Source organism: Gossypium hirsutum, chromosome A02 (genome assembly GCF_007990345.1).
Source record: "Gossypium hirsutum isolate 1008001.06 chromosome A02, Gossypium_hirsutum_v2.1, whole genome shotgun sequence".
Classification (NCBI taxonomy): Eukaryota; Viridiplantae; Streptophyta; class Magnoliopsida; order Malvales; family Malvaceae; genus Gossypium; species Gossypium hirsutum.
Window position 1 is genome coordinate 133,450 of NC_053425.1, and position 13,769 is coordinate 147,218.

Consider the following 13,769-nt stretch of genomic DNA (forward strand, 5'->3'; position numbering starts at 1 on the left):
AATAACTTTTTTTATTAATCATTTATTGAGATTTTGATTTTTTTTCAAGCAATTCAACACCTTATAATAGTCAATTTATAAAAACAATATCAGGGTTAGGTTACGTGATGGAAAAGTTTCTAGCTTTTATTATTATTATTATTCAATTTGAAAATGGTAAATCATCTCAATTAGTTTAATCTTACTGATATTAATACATATTATTTCTATTATTATTACATTAAAAATAAGTATGATTAGCAGAATAATTAAACAGTGACACGCTAATGTATAAAAAGGATAAATTTTTATCGATAAATTTAAATAATTTTTTTAAAATTAATTTATTCTTTTACTTAATATATAAAAACTACTAATATATCCGCTTTTAATATCATCTTCTCTGTCATATAAAAACAAACAGAGCAACGTATGATCCAAGTAATGAGAGGATAGAAACAAAGCATTTTGTTGTTGAAATTAATGCAGATTCAACATCATCATTACATATGGGATCACCTCATGCCTGAGATATAGGAGAAGGGGGCGGCTGTGGGGAGCCATCCCCCTCAAAATTTGCTCTTTAAATCTAATTTATCTCCTTCAAAATAATAAAATTTAAGGTGAAAGTCCATGACATGTGAGCTGTTGAACCACCCTCAGCAGTTATGCGTTGGGAGATGGCAAATGGGATCATTTAATAAGTAAAAACATAAAAGGAAACATTCACACTAATGGCATAATGATATATTTGGTCCTCCAATTTTATAATAAAAATCATTTTAGTCTTTTATTTAATTCTTTTGATTCGAAATTGTATTGTTTGTCAAATCATACCAAAATAAATGAAAAAAATTAACATTTGTTAACTTGTGCTTACATGGCATACACGTAGATTGGCACATAAATGCTACATCAGTAATTAATTATTTTTTTAAAATTTAAAAATTATTTAAAAGGTATAAAATTTATACAAAAATATTTAAAAAATATTTTTTAAAATATTTTTAATTTTTAAAAATTAATTACTTTCTAACATGTCATGCAAGTGGACTACTATGTCAGCAAAGTTAATAGACGTTAATTTGCCCATCTATTTTGGGATGGTTTGATAAATAATACAAGTTTAAAAGTTAAAAGAAACGAAAAATAAAATAAAAGACTAAAATAATTTTTTTTATAAAATTAGAGTATCAAATAAATCATTATATTTAATTGAATTAAAATTTTTGTTGACTTGCATGCACATTCATTAATTTCCTAATGTCCCAATCCTCTTGGAAACCCAAGGAAAAGTCTAATGCATGCCTTATGACAAACAATTTAGATCATATCGTGAAAGAAAAACACTACACATAATAATGGAAACCACAGCCAAATTTGTATGCAATTTGTATGCCCCTTATCACAAATTCATCTCCATGTCCCAATCCTCTTGGAAACCCAAAGAAAAGTCTAATGCATGCCTTACGACAAACAATTTAGATCATATCATGAAAGAAAAACACGACACATAATGATGGAAATCACAACCAAATTTGTATGCCCCTTATCACAAATTCATCTCCATGTCTCCTTAGAGTTTACATCATATCATTTATTTTGATAAAAGTATTATCAATATTTAAAAATTTTAACTATTATACATTAGATTGAAAAATAAATTTATTTTTTCTGTTGAAAATTTTATCCATTTATATTGTAAAAAACTAGCAGATTGATAGAATAATTAGATAGTGACACATGACATGCCATGTATGTCTCATACTGAGGTATAGTGACCAATTTTTAACAATAGAAATTGAAGAATTTTTAATAAAATGATCATTTTACTCTTTAATCTAATATATATACTAATTTATCGAACAGTTCTTTAAAATCCTAGACGACAACAATAATAAGCAAGCTTTCACAAACAAGGCAAATATTGTAACTATATATGGTAAATTTGAGTTAGAGCTGGCGGATGGCCCGGCCCGAAAAGTTAGAGGATTTGGATAAAAATATAGGCCTAAAAATGGGCTTGGTAAAAACATGCCCGTTTAGAAAACGGGTCGGGCCTTTAGAAAGGCTTTTTTTGGCCTCATAATAGATTAGTTAGCTTGAGATTTATTTCATTAAAATTTTATGATTTTTATAAATTTTTAAATTTTTAATGATTTTTATAATTTTTTATTTTTTTTTATTTTTATAGTTTTAGAATTAATCTGGACAAATGTTTGCCTAGATTCAAATGAATCTAGATAACCATTTGTCCATGTTCATTCCAAATTTCAATTTTTAAAATATTTATTATTTTCTTGATTTTTTTGAAGATTTTATTTTGTTGATGTGGCAATGCCATGTCAGAGATTGCTGCTGATGTGGTGACCCTACGATTCAATTAGATTAAAGATTAACATCAATTTAAGGGTTGATTTAGTCAATTTTATAAATTCAAGAGCTCAATTGGGTGCAAAAAGTTGAGACGAGCTTAGTTTATTTTTAGATAAACTACATTAATAATAGCCCAACTATGTTTTTAATATAAATATATATTCTTACCGTATTGATAAAGTAAAACTCTCAATTTTAATATAAATATATTTTTTTGAATTATCTTTAATAATTATCCAAAATAAAATAGAATTAATCTTCATAAACTTAGCCCATAAATCTGCCAAAATAAATACAAAATATAAACACAAACCTTATCCACAAAGTTAAATCGATCTTACTTCTTTAAATCACTTCCTAAAAATTCATTTACTTACAAAAACATCACATAAAAACTCCCAAGACAAATAAGCTAATAAAATACTCAAATTATCACTATGTCTTAATTCACCACCTTAACATGTAGGCCTAGTATTTGTATGGGTTTTGTCATGGTTAATTCCATTAGGGGACCAGGGGCATAGCCAGGGGGGTTGGCATGAGCCCCACCCCCTAAAATGGAAAATTTCATTTCAGGTTCTTGAAATTTTTTAAAAATTTTAAATTAGTAAAAATAAAATTACACTTTGGTCCCCCTTAAAATTATAAAAATTTAATTTAATCCTTTACAAATTATAAAAATATAAATTATAAAAAATTAAAATTTCACCCGAACCCCTAAAAAAATTTTCTGACTTCACCCTGAGAGGGACATGATAGTTTTTTACCTAGGCAATGACGAAATTGATGTATCGTGATTAGGTTGTGTGTAGAGATGAAGCTAAGGGGGCAACCCAAGCCTTGGCCTCCTTTGGTCAAACGAGAAAATATTACTAGTAATCTTTGCTAAGTACTGACAATTCATTTTAAACCTTTCGATCGTTTAAATAAATGGGAAATTTGTAATTTTAGCTCCTCTTAAAAATTAATTATATTATATAAGTTCTTTTAGAGTAAAATTTTTAACTTCCACCCTTTCAAAATTTTAAAATTTCAACTCAGGTCCTCTAAATAAAAGTAATTATATTGTATTTGATTATTATTATTATTATTATGATTTTACACAACACGAAGCACGAAAATAGGAAAGGAAATGCAGCAGACAGTACTTTAGCTAAAATTGGAAATGGGGTACCTGACTTTCCGTAAAGCATTAATTAATCAAATTGTGTACTATTTTATGAATCATTAATGTAAATTACTCCTTGCTTAAATAAAAATGCTCCTATAACTTTAGATATTAACATAAACTTCTATCACAAATTATTATAAACATCACCGATTGAATTTTAGCTCGATTGACATGAGTATTGTTCTCAATGCAGGAAGATGTAGGTTTGAATGCGCTGAAGCGTATTATTTTCCTATTTATGGGTTAGAGAGATGCTTTGGGTCAGGGGCGAAGCCAGAATAAATATTTAGGGGGGGCCGGATAAAATTTTAATTTTTTATAGTTCATATCTTTATAATTTGTAAGGATTAAATCGATTTTTTATAATTTTAGGGGGGCTAAAGTATAATTTTACATTTACCAATTTAAAATTTTTAAAAAAATTTAAGGGCCAAAAGAGCAAATTTATATTTTAGGGGGGCCGGGGCCTATGCCAGCCCCCCTGGCTTCAACCCTGTCTTGGTTAGTTCTAAATATTGAGTCAAAAATAAGAAATATTATCAGAATCTATAACGAAATTGTTCAAAGAAAAATATTATAAACATGGCTAAGAAACAAACAAGTAATAATAATTGAAGGGTGAGGAGGGAATAAAAATAAAAAATAGGTTGTATTAGTCCATGTACTTTATAGAATTTGAAATTTAATCCTTATACTATAAAAATTAAAAATTCAGTCATCTTACTTTTTCAATTTAAAAATCTTAGTCCAATCATTATCAGTCGTTAGTAATTCCTATTAAAATTTCAATTTAACATGAGGACAACTTAATCAACATGCTAAGTTGATAATTTTTAACAAAAAAAATACTTACTATTTTAATGATTGGACTGAAATTTTTAAGTCCAACCAATTGGAAGACTTAATTTCTAATTTTTTAAATATAGGGACTAAATCTCAAATTTTGTAAAAGTAAAGAGACTAATAGCATATTTTAACCTAAAAATAAAAATAATCGCAAAGTATATGATAGTGAAGTTAATAATTGGGTGCTTATTGAGTTCCGTGCCCATTACCTTTTTCTTTTCAGCTTTAGATTCATGGATTTCCTTTTATTTATCAAATTACCTTTGAAATTCCTTCCAAATTCCAAGGTGGTCCACTCCACATTCACTCTTTTTTCAATTTCTTTGACTAATAGGAAAACATTTAATCTTAATTTATATTATGGAATAAGGTAAAAATACCATAAAGGTCATTACATTAGTAGTTCGATTACATTTTGTCTCTTTTATTTTAAAAAATAGATAAATTAATCTTTGTATATTAGATTAAAGGACAAACTGATCCTGTTATAAATTTTATCTATTTATACTGTTAAAAGTTGGTCCCTATACTTTAGCATGAGTTACATGTGGCACACCACGGGTAATTATCTGATTATTCTTCCAGTTATATGTTAGCTTTTAACAATATAAATTTATGAATTTTTTTAATAGAAATGATCAATTCATACACTTAAATTGCTAACTGGAAGATAACTTGACAATTTTTAAAATTGGTATAATATCAACTTTAACTGTCAACATTTATACATTATGTCAATTTAGTCTTGATTTTAAAAAAATTAACCTTTAATATTTACACATTATGTAACTTGGTCTATTTTATTAAATTTAGTTGATAAATTTGTTTTTGTAGTTTTTTAGATAAAAATGTTACAAAGAAAAATAAAACTATAAAAAAATTAAATTACACTGCATAAATGTTGATGGTTAAATTTTTTAGATTCAAGACTAAATTAATATAATGTATAAATGTTTAGAGTTAAAATTATTATTACGCCAAATATAAAAGTTGACACCTCATTTCTTTGGGACTACAAAAAGGCAAAATAAAATATCTGAATAACTATTTTTAATTTTTCATTGAATCACACAAAAATAAACTTATCAAAATTAAGTGAGTAATAGTTGCTTTAAAAAAAGGGAAAACGGAAGGAAAAGGAAAGTAATGTATGGAGGGGGAGCGTGTTAGTGATGGGGCTCATAAAGGGGATAACGTAAGCAGTATAAACATGGAAACTTATAATTTGTTGCGACTTTTAAGAAATGGCCTCTTTTCCTCCCTTTTCTATTACCACACAAAACAATACAATTACTGTTGCCATGGTTGTTGCACTCAGTCTGAGAACATTTGTTTGTTTTGTATTGTTGCGAAAAGGTGAGAAAAGTGAACAGCCTGTGTTTTTGTCAGGCTCATTCTCACAGCTTCTAAAAGAAAAAGCTTGGATTTTGCAAATCCACCCTCCATCTCCATTATTATCATTATGTATTATCTATCATGTAGAAGAATACATACATACATACAAGGAGTAGAGTATGGAATAGGTAATTGATTGGTTTCCTTTTCCCCTCCATACCACCCTGCGAATACCTGAAAGCCAAGAAATTTAAAGCCAAAAAACAATGGTGTCATTCTCAGACAACACCTCTCTGTCTTGTCCTAACAATCCTTCCCAAGCTCCCAAGTTTGCCAACACCTTCACCACTAGGTAAATCTCTACTTCCCCTCAAAGTCTTCTTAACACCTTCACATGATCATGTTACTTCTTCACTTTAAATCATTACTACATTTGCTTTTGTTAATTATTATGTTTAAGACACAGATCTCTTGTCTTCTCCATAGGTTTTTAATGAAAGCTGTTGGTGAAAGTTGAAACAAGGGTAGCTTAGTACAACCTACTATGTCATGTTACTGACTTGAATTTGTTGTTTCAGAATCTTTTCAGATGTTGCAGGGGACATCACCATTACTGTTGATGGAGAATCCTTTCTACTTCATAAGGTAACCCTTTTTTTTTTCTTTACATCAAATTAGCAATTGAATTGAAATTTTTTTAATTTCTTGTTTGTATTCTTAAGTTTCCATTGGTATCTCGAAGTGGAAAGATTCGAAAAATGGTTGCTGATGGAAAAGATTACAATGTTTCAAAACTAGAACTGGTTAATTTTCCGGGTGGACAACACACATTCGAGCTGGCCATGAAGTTTTGTTACGGCATGAACTTCGAGATCACTGCCGCAAACGCCGCCCTCTTACGTTGTGCGGCCGAATATTTGGAAATGAGCGAAGATTACCGTGAAGAAAACCTTATTGGCCGAACCGAAGTTTACTTGAATGATGTTGTAGTTCAAAGTCTTGAGAAATGTGTTGAAGTACTCTGTACTTGCGAGAATCTCCCTCCAATCGTTGAGGAATTGGGAATTATAAATACATGTGTGGAAGCTATTGCTATGAATGCATGTAAAGAGCAATTAGTGTCCGGTTTATCCGCTTTAGATTGCAACGGCGAATCAACGGAACTTAAAACCGGGTGTATGGAATGGTGGATTGAGGATCTATCAGTCCTTAGAATTGATTATTATCACAAGGTTATAACTTCCATGGCAAGAATAGGTGTTAGACCAGACACTATAGTGGAATCATTGATGCATTATGCTCAAATATCATTGAAAAGTATCGGAAAATGTCAAATTTGGAACCCCGCAAGACCGAACTCGAACTCCGGTACAACAGAAAGTGAGCAAAAGACAATAGTGGAAGCCCTTGTAAATTTTTTACCAACATTGAAAAGCTCTAATGTTCCATTGAGTTTCCTATTTGGGATGCTTAGGATGGCAATCATGGTAGAAGCAACAGTTGCTTGTAGGCTTGAACTTGAGAGGAGAATAGCTTTTAGATTAGAAATGGTTTCACTTGATGATTTGCTTATACCATCTCTCCGAGCCAGAGATTCTCTTTTCGACATTGATACTGTCCACCGAATAGTCGTAAATTTCTTACAGCAAATCGAAGATGAAGAAAATGAAGACAGCGGCGGATACGAGTCGGATGGCCTTGCTTCTCTAGGCCATGGTTCTTTATTGAAAGTAGGACGGCTTATCGATTCGTATTTAGCTGAAATTGGACCTGATCCTTATCTAAGTTTGCAGAAATTCATTGCTATGATCGAAACATTACCAGATTACGCTCGGGTTATCGATGATGGTCTTTACAGAGCAATTGATATATACTTAAAGGTAAGTTACTAAGTTTCAGTTCATAAATACATCAAAATATGTATGCACTATACACTATAATCAAATAACGAACTTACAGGCACATCCAATGCTAAGTGATCATGAATGCAAAAAGCTCTGCAAATTCATAGACTGTCAAAAACTATCTCAAGAAGCTACCAACCATGCAGCACAAAACGAGCGACTCCCAGTACAAATGGCAATTAAGGTACTATATTTCGAGCAGCTACGGTTAAAGAATGCCTTGTGCGGGAGCAGTGGCGATGGATTCTTGTCCCAGAAAATAAGCAGCGGTGTCCCGAGTGCCGCTATGTCGCCTCGAGATAACTACGCGTCGTTAAGAAGAGAAAACCGAGAACTGAAGCTCGAGATATCGAGAATGAGAGTAAGGTTGAGTGAGTTGGAGAAAGAGCAAGTGGTGATGAAACGTGGGATGATGGAGAAATCGGGGAATGGGAAGACTTTCTTCACTTCTTTATCGAAAGGGATCGGGAGGATCGGGATATTTAGCGGTCCCGGCGGAGGAAAACGTCGCAAGCCACGTGGATCAGAAGGGAAAAGCGGAAGGAGTCGAAGGTATTCTGTGTCTTAAAACATTTGCTTTGCTTGTATTTAATAGTAGGAAAGTAGTAGGACGTGAAGAAGCTTCTCATTTCTGACTGTATGTATTTACCTATTTATTTAGATTTAACTACAAAATTGACCTCAAATTATATATATTATTTAGGTACCTTCGTTTTATCCAAAAAATATACGACATTCAATAAAAATGTGCACGTATCATGTTTTTATTGGCCGGTATTACGCTTTAGGATAAAATGAGGATATTATTATTATTATTATTATTATAGAAGCAGCTAAAGTTTACTAAGAACCAACATATTTCATATTTATTTATTTTTAATAGGACTGATTTATAAAATTAAACATCATATATTAATAATTTATATTTTCAAAGCCATAAAGGCAGAAATTAAAAGGTGACTTGACCAGGCAAACATTTCTTTCCATATAATTTATTTTTTATTATATATAAAGTATGGAAAATTGGTCATGCACCCGATTCTCCTACCAATCGCCTTCGGATCTGCAAGGATACATAAAAGAAAAAAAAATCTAATTAATATACATGTAAATATATCTCTCGTTTAAAAGAATCAATTTTACTGATGGGGTAGGAGTAATTATATATATATATATACCTCAGGTAATTTCTGCTTGAAAGCAACTTCTAGGCGTGCATCTAAAGTATTCTCCAAAACAATCTTCCCGTCTTCCGAAGCCAACACAACTCCGCCCGAGCTATCATTGTTCAACACAACACGTAACATAAAGATAAGCCAAGGCAATGCAAATTATATATATACATACTTCAATCACCATATGATTTAGCAGATACCAGTAAGGTTGATGGGCAAACTCATCTCCGTTAGCGGGCGGTGGTGGTGGAAGATAAACACTGTCGATAACAATCTTAGGTGGAGGTACATTGAATTTCTCTGCGTACTCTCGTTTAGCTTCATCGATAATAGTTTCCACCAGCTTACGATCCACCTCTCGGCACCTCAACAACACCGACGGTTCCCTCAGCCGAACCAGACTCTGCACCACCAATGCCTTCACCAGGTTTTTATATCCCCTTTTGTCAGTGCCCAAACGCTGCAGCTCTTTCCTCGCGCTTTCTTTTATGGAGTTCACCAACTCTTCCTGCCCTTGCAGCACTTTTATCCTCGACGCATTCAACTGCATAGAGTACTCACTGCACGTATCAATTCATTTCCACGTTTCATCATTCATCTCATGTGCACAAAAACTTTAATTAAGTACACTCATTCACTCACATTTTCTTGCGTATTTCCACCTGCTTTGCCTTGCGCTCGTACTCTTGTTTAATCTTTCTCCTTTCAGCTTCTACGATTTGCAGCTTTTCAATGTTGAATTCTTCTTCAGCAGATACTGAAATCTCATTGGCTTTCTCCTCAGCTTCTTGGCGGATGAATCTCACCATTTGCTGGATTTGCTTCGATACATCCCCGTCGTTCATTTTTGCTCCCTTTTCTTAGCAAACGAACAAATTGATTAAATTGCCAAGGATTTTTATTTTATCAACAAATTAATCAAATTTCAAATATAGTGTTCATCTTCTATATATACATATGTAATTGTTTTTGTAAAATTTGCACTTTGGGAAATTAACAAAACTGCTTCTTTCCCCCCTCCCTCAGCCGAAATTTCCTGCCTTGAATCGTTCCAAATTTTGAATGATAGTGAATATTGCTAAGAGATGGCTCTATTGTATGAGATATTATCAAATTAGTCTTTTACTATTAAAAAGGATCAAGAGTCGAGTGTAACAAAATGGGAAACCTAATATTATTCCCATGAACCTCCGACGAATCAATAATTGCAAATACATTTTCCTCGTATTTATGGGGTGATAGGGACTATAAATAGTTTTAGACATTGTGTAAAAAAAAGTAAATATGATCAGATTCTATAATGAGGTTATTAATATATATATCTTTTAATGAATTTGATTCGATGATTAATTTAAAGTTAATTCCATAATTATTTTTGGTTTCTACTTGTTTAGGTTGAAGAATTCATGTCGAAATGCAATCATCTAGATGCTAAAATTTTTAGAATCAATTACGAGTTTAGCTTTTGCCTTCATTGAGTGATCATCGATTGAGTAATGATGGACAGATCAGATTTAGAGATGACGATCGATAAATACTTCAATATATCGAAGACATATGTAACATAACTTAGTTGGATTAGAAATTCCATATATAAAATCACACATATCAAAATTTAAATACGACATTATACATTAAATCAAAATTAATGTAAAATTTTAATATTTGTCCTCAAATTAAACCATATTTTCTTTTCACAATTAATTTAGTACGCATTTTCTTTTGTTGTTGGTAATGCCATTAAAGGTGTTGTCAAATTTTCTTCAATGTTAATCCCTTAAGTTGACCAAATCAAAAAGTTCCCATTTTGCTTTGGATAACTTTGAGTGTTTTTTCAAAATAATGTATGGATTCTATGTGGATAATTTAGTTTGGTTTTAATGAAAGTTCCATTAATGGTGGCCAAGGATTATGATTTTCTGTCAAACCGATCAACAATCAAAGGAACCCATTATTGCTAGACTTATGGTGCAAAAATAAAAATAAAAAATTAAATAGATAACATTTATATTTTTTTATTTTTATCTTTATCTTTATCTTTATTTTTTTTATTTAAATTTATCTCTCAATCTTTTTCAAAAATGTTAATTTTGACTATCAATATTTCAAAAATAATCGAATTATTATTTTTAACAGAAATCCCAACTTAAACGTTAAATTTTTAAACATGATAATATTCATGACAATTCACGTATTATTCATGTTATTTAAAAAAATTTAATATTTAATAATTTTCAATTTTTTTATTGATGTGGCATATAAAATAAATAGTTTCATGTTAGCATAAAGTACGCGTATACTACAAAATGGGTTGTGACACTAACATCATTAAAAAATTAATGTTTTAAGCAGTATGTCCATTTAAAGAAAACAATTCAACTATTTTTAAAATATTGAAAACCAAATTTAGCTCAAAAAATAATAAAAAAATAAATTAAATTAAAAATATATATAAATATTAAGGATAAAATTTATTATTATACTAATTAAATATTAAAAAAACTCATTATTTAATATAATTGGAGTGTTTTTTTTTATTCACATTTGCTTTTTCATGTGCATTATTATTAATGGTACCAAATGTAGACATAGGAGTTTGATTTAAGGGACACAATACATAGGATTAGGGAGTTTGAAAGTTCGATTGCCCAAACAATCCCCTTGCAAATCAGTCCATTGGTCCCCAACATTTCCCCATATCCTATACCCTTCTTCCATTATTTGCTTCCGAATTTCTGACTTGTACACCACTGCACTTTTCCCTTTGTATGCTGGACTCCTGTTTTTCATTTACAAACATCAAATTAAATCCCATTATAGTTATTCATATATTCTACATACATATATCTGTATTTATGTTTCATTCAAAAGGGTTAAATTTTTTGTTTATATAATATAATTATTATTTATGGAGTGGAGTGACGTTGTAATTATGTCCTCATGCATGTCAATATATATCCTACTCTAGGATTAATACGTATTTTCTATGTGTGGATTCACTTACATGATAGTACGAATCCATATTGTACAAGCTTATAAAAGGACACGAACATCTCATATGCAAACTAGGTTGTGAACTACGTAAGCTATGAGTTGGGACATTTTTATCTTAACAAAACAATAAATTTTAATTTTAAGGACATTTTTATCTTTTTATAAAAATCTAAAATATATATTTATAATGGAATTTAAAATAAAATTTTATTTTATTTTTATATAAAATTTATAATATAATTATTCTCACCTAAATTGTCTAGTATTACTTTTTTTAAAGTAAATCTAATATAGTCCATTCACTAATCTCCAAATATGTTATGTTTCATCTAACCTTCCTGGAAATTTCTCCATATCTAGTCTGAGTCTTCTCAAGTGTTTAATTAATACCCACATGTATATATGTGTCAAATTGAAAGTTTGGTCCTTCCACTACGCTATTTCTTTGAATTTGACATAATTTGATCTTGTATATTTATCTTATTAATAGCTTGAAATTGATAACACTAATTACTTGCTGCCCTTATAAAGTGATGATGTGCTTTTTCTTAATCAACTTTAAGTATTCAATAATAAAAAAAATTCACATCATCATTTTAATTACAGAAACTAATGATATTTTCAATTTGAAGAAGTTAATAAGATTAAAATAAAGGATTAAAATTTAAATTTGAGCATAATAGAGGGAATAAAATAATAATTAGATCATGCAATTGAAATCTTACCTGAAAAACAACCTTTCATAGCCAATGAAACCTTGATCATGCAAATTAGCAATGGTTGATGGTGCTAAGGTCTCTTCGTCTCTTCCAGTGATTAAGAACACCTTGAATCCATGGTCAACCAGCTTCGAAAACAATCCAAGTACACCTGGTATTGCTGGACACTCTCCCTTCATTGCCCATGCCTTGAATGCCATTGGATCATAAGGCTCACACCTATATATACATATACACATATATAAATAGCTCTAAAATATATAAAAATATCATGGAGGCCTCTGTAATCTGTACTATAAGTTGATTGCATTTTACTCTTTTTATTTAAAAAATGAGCAAATTAGTCATTGTAAGTTACATCAAAGAACTAATCGATCTTTTCTTTTAAAATTTTATTTATTTCTACAGTTAAAATTTGATCTACCTAACAAAATAACTTAGAATGAAAGAATGAATACCCGTATTTCTTTTTCTTGTAATAAATGACATTTGAGAGGCAAGTGTCGTCAATATCAAGGACCCAAGCATCCATGCCATCTTCACCTACAACAAGTTCAATAACGTAACTCTCTATTTGTTCCACAATATAGTTAACATCCTGCTCATATTGGCCGCCGGTCATGTAGGCTTCAATGTGGCTGAGGCAATGAGCCGGGACGATGCGCCATCCACGGACATTGTTAGCCTCCACAGCTAGTTGCCAAGTCAAGCACTCATTGGACACCCTATCAATTGGCCATCTCGTTCTCCAGTATGGTTTCGCCCCAATTGCTTTTGAGAATAACGCTACGAACACAAATATGATAATCTCATTCACTCGCTTCGCCATTGCTGAAATCGTACGCAGTTCCTACAATAAACAAATACCAAGAAAACCTCATGATATTTAGTTGCTAATTGAAACAAATGGAGGAAAAGAAGACCAAAAAAAAGGGTAACAATGACCATTATGAAAGTACTGTAAATGTAAGCACGTGAACAACACTCATCAAGATGGAGATGATGAGGGATTTGGATTGGCTGGGGTTGATTTGTTTATATAGTTTAAAAAAATGGCAAGATGAGAACAGTTGGCAACCATAGTAGACGATGGGAAATGTTATTAACGTACGGAAGCTTACTAGGAAAAATAGTTGAGTGCAATAGTAACTCACATTATCTATTGACAAAAGAAAATATTTATTTGAATTTTAAAAATAATATTATTGAAACATGCAATCAGGGATGGCACTAAATAAGCTTGCAGGAATCTCGATTCTCCCTAAAATAG

General features: G+C 30.8%; 3 protein-coding genes and 1 long non-coding RNA gene across 4 annotated transcripts; 2 read left to right on the forward strand and 2 right to left on the reverse strand.

Annotated features, from left to right (window-relative positions):
* Positions 1–5,583: 5,583 nt before the first annotated feature.
* Positions 5,584–8,304, forward strand: LOC107935996 (BTB/POZ domain-containing protein At3g08570). Its single transcript, XM_016868632.2, has 4 exons — positions 5,584–6,059; positions 6,286–6,352; positions 6,430–7,587; positions 7,667–8,304. Exons 1-4 carry the CDS (start codon positions 5,974–5,976, stop codon positions 8,177–8,179), a joined length of 1,824 nt encoding a protein of 607 aa, XP_016724121.2. The 5' UTR covers positions 5,584–5,973; the 3' UTR covers positions 8,180–8,304.
* A 146-nt stretch (positions 8,305–8,450) lies between these two features.
* LOC107935997 (V-type proton ATPase subunit E-like) lies at positions 8,451–9,645 on the reverse strand. The gene is made up of 4 exons (XM_016868633.2): positions 9,429–9,645; positions 8,987–9,346; positions 8,790–8,889; positions 8,451–8,674 (listed from the first exon to the last, which is right to left on the reverse strand). The coding sequence occupies exons 1-4, from the start codon at positions 9,629–9,631 to the stop codon at positions 8,639–8,641; spliced, it is 699 nt and encodes a 232-aa protein (XP_016724122.1). The 5' UTR covers positions 9,632–9,645; the 3' UTR covers positions 8,451–8,638.
* Positions 8,935–9,799, forward strand: LOC121213947 (uncharacterized). The gene is made up of 2 exons (XR_005909521.1): positions 8,935–9,213; positions 9,571–9,799. It is a non-coding gene; the product is annotated as an uncharacterized lncRNA (long non-coding RNA).
* A 1,439-nt stretch (positions 9,800–11,238) lies between these two features.
* On the reverse strand, positions 11,239–13,713 carry LOC107935953 (acid phosphatase 1). The gene is made up of 4 exons (XM_016868580.2): positions 13,445–13,713; positions 12,958–13,349; positions 12,506–12,718; positions 11,239–11,565 (listed from the first exon to the last, which is right to left on the reverse strand). Exons 1-4 carry the CDS (start codon positions 13,445–13,447, stop codon positions 11,388–11,390), a joined length of 786 nt encoding a protein of 261 aa, XP_016724069.2. The 5' UTR covers positions 13,448–13,713; the 3' UTR covers positions 11,239–11,387.
* Positions 13,714–13,769: the final 56 nt, after the last annotated feature.

Excerpts from the sequence above, each read along its gene's own strand:
- LOC107935996 (XM_016868632.2), top strand. The coding sequence starts at position 5,974 with ATGGTGTCATTCTCAGACAACACCTCTCTGTCTTGTCCTAACAATCCT. Across the intron at positions 6,060-6,285 it reads GCCAACACCTTCACCACTAG|AATCTTTTCAGATGTTGCAG; the intron begins GTAAATCTCTAC and ends TTGTTGTTTCAG. Across the intron at positions 7,588-7,666 it reads CAATTGATATATACTTAAAG|GCACATCCAATGCTAAGTGA; the intron begins GTAAGTTACTAA and ends ACGAACTTACAG.
- LOC107935997 (XM_016868633.2), bottom strand. The coding sequence starts at position 9,631 with ATGAACGACGGGGATGTATCGAAGCAAATCCAGCAAATGGTGAGATTC. Across the intron at positions 8,890-8,986 it reads TTTGCCCATCAACCTTACTG|CTCGGGCGGAGTTGTGTTGG; the intron begins GTATCTGCTAAA and ends GAACAATGATAG. Across the intron at positions 8,675-8,789 it reads TCAAGCAGAAATTACCTGAG|ATCCGAAGGCGATTGGTAGG; the intron begins GTATATATATAT and ends GTATCCTTGCAG.
- LOC107935953 (XM_016868580.2), bottom strand. Across the intron at positions 12,719-12,957 it reads TACAAGAAAAAGAAATACGG|GTGTGAGCCTTATGATCCAA; the intron begins GTATTCATTCTT and ends ATGTATATATAG. Across the intron at positions 11,566-12,505 it reads TATGAAAGGTTGTTTTTCAG|GAGTCCAGCATACAAAGGGA; the intron begins GTAAGATTTCAA and ends AATGAAAAACAG.